Source organism: Empidonax traillii, unplaced genomic scaffold (assembly GCF_003031625.1).
Source record: "Empidonax traillii isolate 1590-97213 ecotype Southwest subspecies unplaced genomic scaffold, ASM303162v1 scaffold883:size360155, whole genome shotgun sequence".
NCBI lineage: Eukaryota > Metazoa > Chordata > Aves > Passeriformes > Tyrannidae > Empidonax > Empidonax traillii.
Genome location: NW_020956076.1, coordinates 254,062 through 258,515, shown reverse-complemented (window position 1 = coordinate 258,515; position 4,454 = coordinate 254,062). Strand labels below are relative to the sequence as shown.

General features: G+C 38.8%; 1 protein-coding gene across 1 annotated transcript in view; it reads left to right on the top strand.

Annotated features, from left to right (window-relative positions):
• The window catches only part of CA8 (carbonic anhydrase 8), a 55,962-nt gene that overhangs the window by 24,437 nt on the left and 27,071 nt on the right, over nt 1-4,454 (top strand). Inside the window, exons 4-5 of the mRNA XM_027902516.1 lie at nt 898-993; nt 3,244-3,306. Coding sequence (XP_027758317.1) covers nt 898-993; nt 3,244-3,306 — 159 coding nt within the window. The remainder of the gene's footprint in view (nt 1-897; nt 994-3,243; nt 3,307-4,454) is intronic.

The window sequence follows — 4,454 nt, the reverse complement described above, 5'->3', positions numbered from 1 at the left end:
CCCTCTCTCATTTCTTCCTTCCTGCCTTCCTTCCTTTCTTCCCTCCCTCATTCCTTCCTGCCTTCCTTCCTCCCTCCCTCCCGTCACTCTTTTACAACACTTTTCTCTTTATCCCCATCTTCCTTCCCCTCCTATCTTTCCCCCCTTTCCAGCCACCTGATAATCTGTCTTCCAGCACTTTGCTCAAACACCACTTCCCTAATCATGCTATGACACTTCACCAGAACAGACTTTGTGTTTGTTATCCAGTGTATACTGCCTGCTATGTATTCATGTGTTAACTCCTGCAGGCCCTGCTGCCCTGTGGAAGAAGGTAGCTGAGGGCTCATATTTTCCTCTTTACCATCCCATCTTTCTTGGCCATCCTAAGGTGGTCCTCCAGCCACTTTTCTCTGCTTGACTTTCTCTACATTTAACTCTTGCCCACATCACTTCCCCTCTTACTACTTACATCTCGGGAGGCAGTATGTGAGAGAAGTGATGTTACGATACTACAGTCAGTCAGTCTAACGTGGTTGGACAGCCTCTGTCCGCAGTAATTCTCCTACCCTGGGAGAGAGTGGGATGGCTGAGAGGTAGTGTTGGTGGGCTTTAATAGCTGATGTTATTTCAGTATTCAAAGTGAGTTTATAAATCGTAATTAGTACAATCATTCATACCTTTGCTGTATATATTTGGTAAGTGGCTATATATCACTTTATCTGCAGCTGATGTTTTTTTCTTGGTGTGCCTGATACTTACAATAGTAATGCACTTATCTATATGTGCACAGCCATGGGCATGCACATATGTGTACTCATGCACATGCTGAGGCTTTGTTAATTAACGTTAATTGCTGGTGGTTTCTTTTTACAAAACGTATTTCTCAATTGGTCTATTTGCACTGCTTTGTTTTAGCTTCATCTAATGCACTGGAACTCTACACTGTACAGCAGCATTGATGAAGCAGTAGGGAAGAAGCACGGCATAGCTATTATTGCTTTGTTTGTGCAGGTAAGTTTCCTGTGTTACATTTGTTATGAAGCACTGTCATTTGTCTGAGGATAATGAGATCCTTTCCATTTTATTTAATTTGTAATGATTTCATAACAGAAAACAGTGTGTGACTTAGTATTCTATTCAAAAGATACTTCTCAGCCACATCTTCTATGGATGTGCCAAGTAATTCTTGTTTAAACAGGATACTGAAGTATGTGAGTTGAAGAAGCGGTAATATATAGTTGGCCATAAGTAGACATCCAATCTACATTTCTTTGAGGGCAGAATGAGGACTGTCAGGATGTATAAGTGCTTCACTATCTCTGTGATGTGTTTCTCTCCATTTCTGGCCAGACTTACTGTTTGGGGAGTCATATTACTTATTCGGAGAGTGAGAGTGTTAACAAGTCGTGGCACAGACCCTCAGAAAAACCTGTGATGAGGAGACTTAAAGCTTCCTGGGAACAAGGTGTAATGAAAGCTGGGAAGTTAATGCCATAATCTAATTGCTGTTGAAGGTTTTTCAAGGTCTGCACACTGTAAAGATTTTCTGGTTTAGTCCTCAAATACCAGATTCTCATCTTCCTCATGAGGAATGGCAAACTGTTTCATTTAAATGGGTTTGGAGGAAGAGGTTTAGAGTTCATACTTAGATCAAATGGATTTTCTTTCACAGTAATGTTATTAATTTGTCATATTTCATAACGAGTTTATGAATGCCTTTGAGCTTTACCTCTGAATTTGAAGGTACGTTGGTTACTGCCTCAACATTCAGATAGAACTGCTAAAAATGGAAGTTATAAAGTCTTCAGTTTTGTATCCTAGAGGGCTGTGTGATAATTGCTTATATAAGTCACCTTCTCATTCCAGCAGAGGTAACCTTCGAGTTAGTCAGAAAGTTATACATAAGTTCATAAATAAATCTGAAACTTCAGTGATACATTTTCCATTTCTAGTCTCTCACCTTCATCGGTGTTCTTAAGCATTCCAGAAGGCTTTTTCATTAGCCAAGAAAGGGATCATATAATTACAAATGACCAGGGACAAATAATATTTATGCTCTTTAATAAAGGATCAGGGAGAGAAAATTCAGTGACCATTTTTTCCCGGTAAAGGCATGAAAATATAATTTTGCACCACAGTTCTCAAATACATCATTTTAAGGTCAGTGAAAGTATTTTCACTGATATAAGTGACAGCCCTTGGGAATTATTAATTTAGAAACAGCACCTTTGAAGTGACTTCAATATCTGTTACCTACTTTGAAGGTTTTCAATTGAAATTCTATTCTCAAACAAAAGAAAATCCTGTTAAATTCATAGAAATAACAAAATACCTTTTGTTGACATTCAATTGTTGCCTTCCAGTGACTACTGTGTCATTCTATTCCAAGAGAAACAAAGAGCAAAGAAATTTTTCAGGGTCTAGCTCTCACATTCTTACTCATACTGGCTTATTTCCTCACCTCGTATGTGTGCATATTGACAAAGAAATCAAGTGGAAGGTCATTCTGTGTCTTCTGATTTTGACAATGTTGTTCCAAAGGTAAAAGCTTTGGTCCTGGAATGGGTGATTTAGGTCAGAAGCAGCTGAATTCAGTGTGCAGAGTGAACTACGTTCCTGTAAAATTACAATCTCTTATTTCAATAGTGTGTTTCTTTTGAGAGCCCCATCTTCTGTGCCTTAAAGGTGTTTGGTAAAGGCAGTGCTGCAGCCTGCTGGGAGCCTGGCTTTCACTGGCAGGATCCCAGAGATGTCGTGAGGGAAGGGAATCTGCCATTCTGTGCTCTGCAGGCAGGAAAAAACTCCCCCGAGCTTCAGAGATACCTTGGGCCAGATTTGCAACGCTGTGGGAACAAATTCAAAAAGTATCTGTCATGCTTGTTCACTCTGTTCCTTTCTGTATACTTTTCTGACAAAAACTGGTAAGGACAAACTGTATCCTTGGCATTTATACTGCATGATTTTGACTCCGCATAGAGTGTATGCTGCAAAACAGGGTTAGTCAAGACTTACCAGACTTAACTGTGACTCTTTTTCCGTGAGTTTCTGTCTCTGCTTTAAAGTATTTTAACCTTATTTACTTTTGACTGGTGGTTTTATGATGATTTAATTGGAGTTGCCATGTATCAGTGTATGCGATTAACAGAAGCTTGTGTAGCTTATCTAAAACCAACTATAGAACTTACTGGTCTGGTTGACCTCTGTCTTTCAGTTTCTGAAATAGCAAGATACTGAAACTCATCTTCACTTGCTGTATTTCAGATAGGAAAAGAGCATGTAGGCCTAAAGGCTGTAACCGAAATTCTCCAGGACATCCAGTACAAGGTAAGGATGAAGAAAACCTTCCTTCACTGACCAGAGAGAAAGAGAGCAAAGGGTCTCTATGAAGCCAAGAGAAAGGTTTCAGATGTGTCTGTAGTGAAACCACATGTGAGAGCCATCATTTGGTGGCCTGCATGAAAATCTCAGCATTTTACAGTATTCAGGTAATACGCAATCTTAGTAGTTAATTCCTTTTCAGGTGTCCACGAAGCTTGATCTATACCAATAACTGATTGCAAATCCTACCTTTTCATTGATTATAATGGAGTCAGTGCGAATACAAACACTGCAACATGCTTAGTGAATGCTAGCAGCAGTATCTCCAAACTTATCTGGCTTTAATTTGTAAAGGAAAAGAATAGATGAAATGAGGACCCATATTAAATTGCAGTGGGAAATCAGAAAGAACACAATGCTGGCTTGTCAGGTGGATTATATGTGGGGATTCTGAAGTAGAGATACTAATCCTGGCAGCAGGATTAACCAAAATTAACCCAAAGCAAAACCACGACAGACTGAGAAGATATCCAGAATGTTGCTATCTTAAATGACCTTGGGCAAGTTACTTTCATCTCTCTGCTTCATGATGTGTAACAGAAATAATCCTACATACCTTTGATTTTAAAAGAATTTTGAGATGTATTGATGACATGTTTTTCATTGATCTGAAGAGGTTAGCCATTCACTTCAGTGGATGCTGAAGTGTAGAAAAATTAGAAAGTAAAATAACTTTTAGTCAAATAATATGTGGTAAACTTCAGTCATGATGTTTAATATTGCAAGCTTATTGCTTATGAAAGTGTCAGAGAAAACAATAGTGTATGGAACTCTGTAGTTTCATTACTGAGAGGACAGCCAAGTAGAGCAGCGTCACGAAAGGCCTTGTCATTCCTTGTGTAAAGTGTGTTATAATGATGATTTTTAGAGGGTCTGCATCAAACACGCTTTGGTATACATAAAATTCTTTTACATTAAATATGTCGAACCTGCTTTACTTTATTAAATGTTATGCACATTAGTTAAGAAAAAGCTCTCGTTGGCCCTTGGTTTTTTGAATTCATTTTGAATAAGGAATCCCTGAATTTTGTGTAGAGAGTTTCAAGACTGGGGCCTGGAAGAAGCCCAGGTACTAAAGACAGAAAGTTAACAAA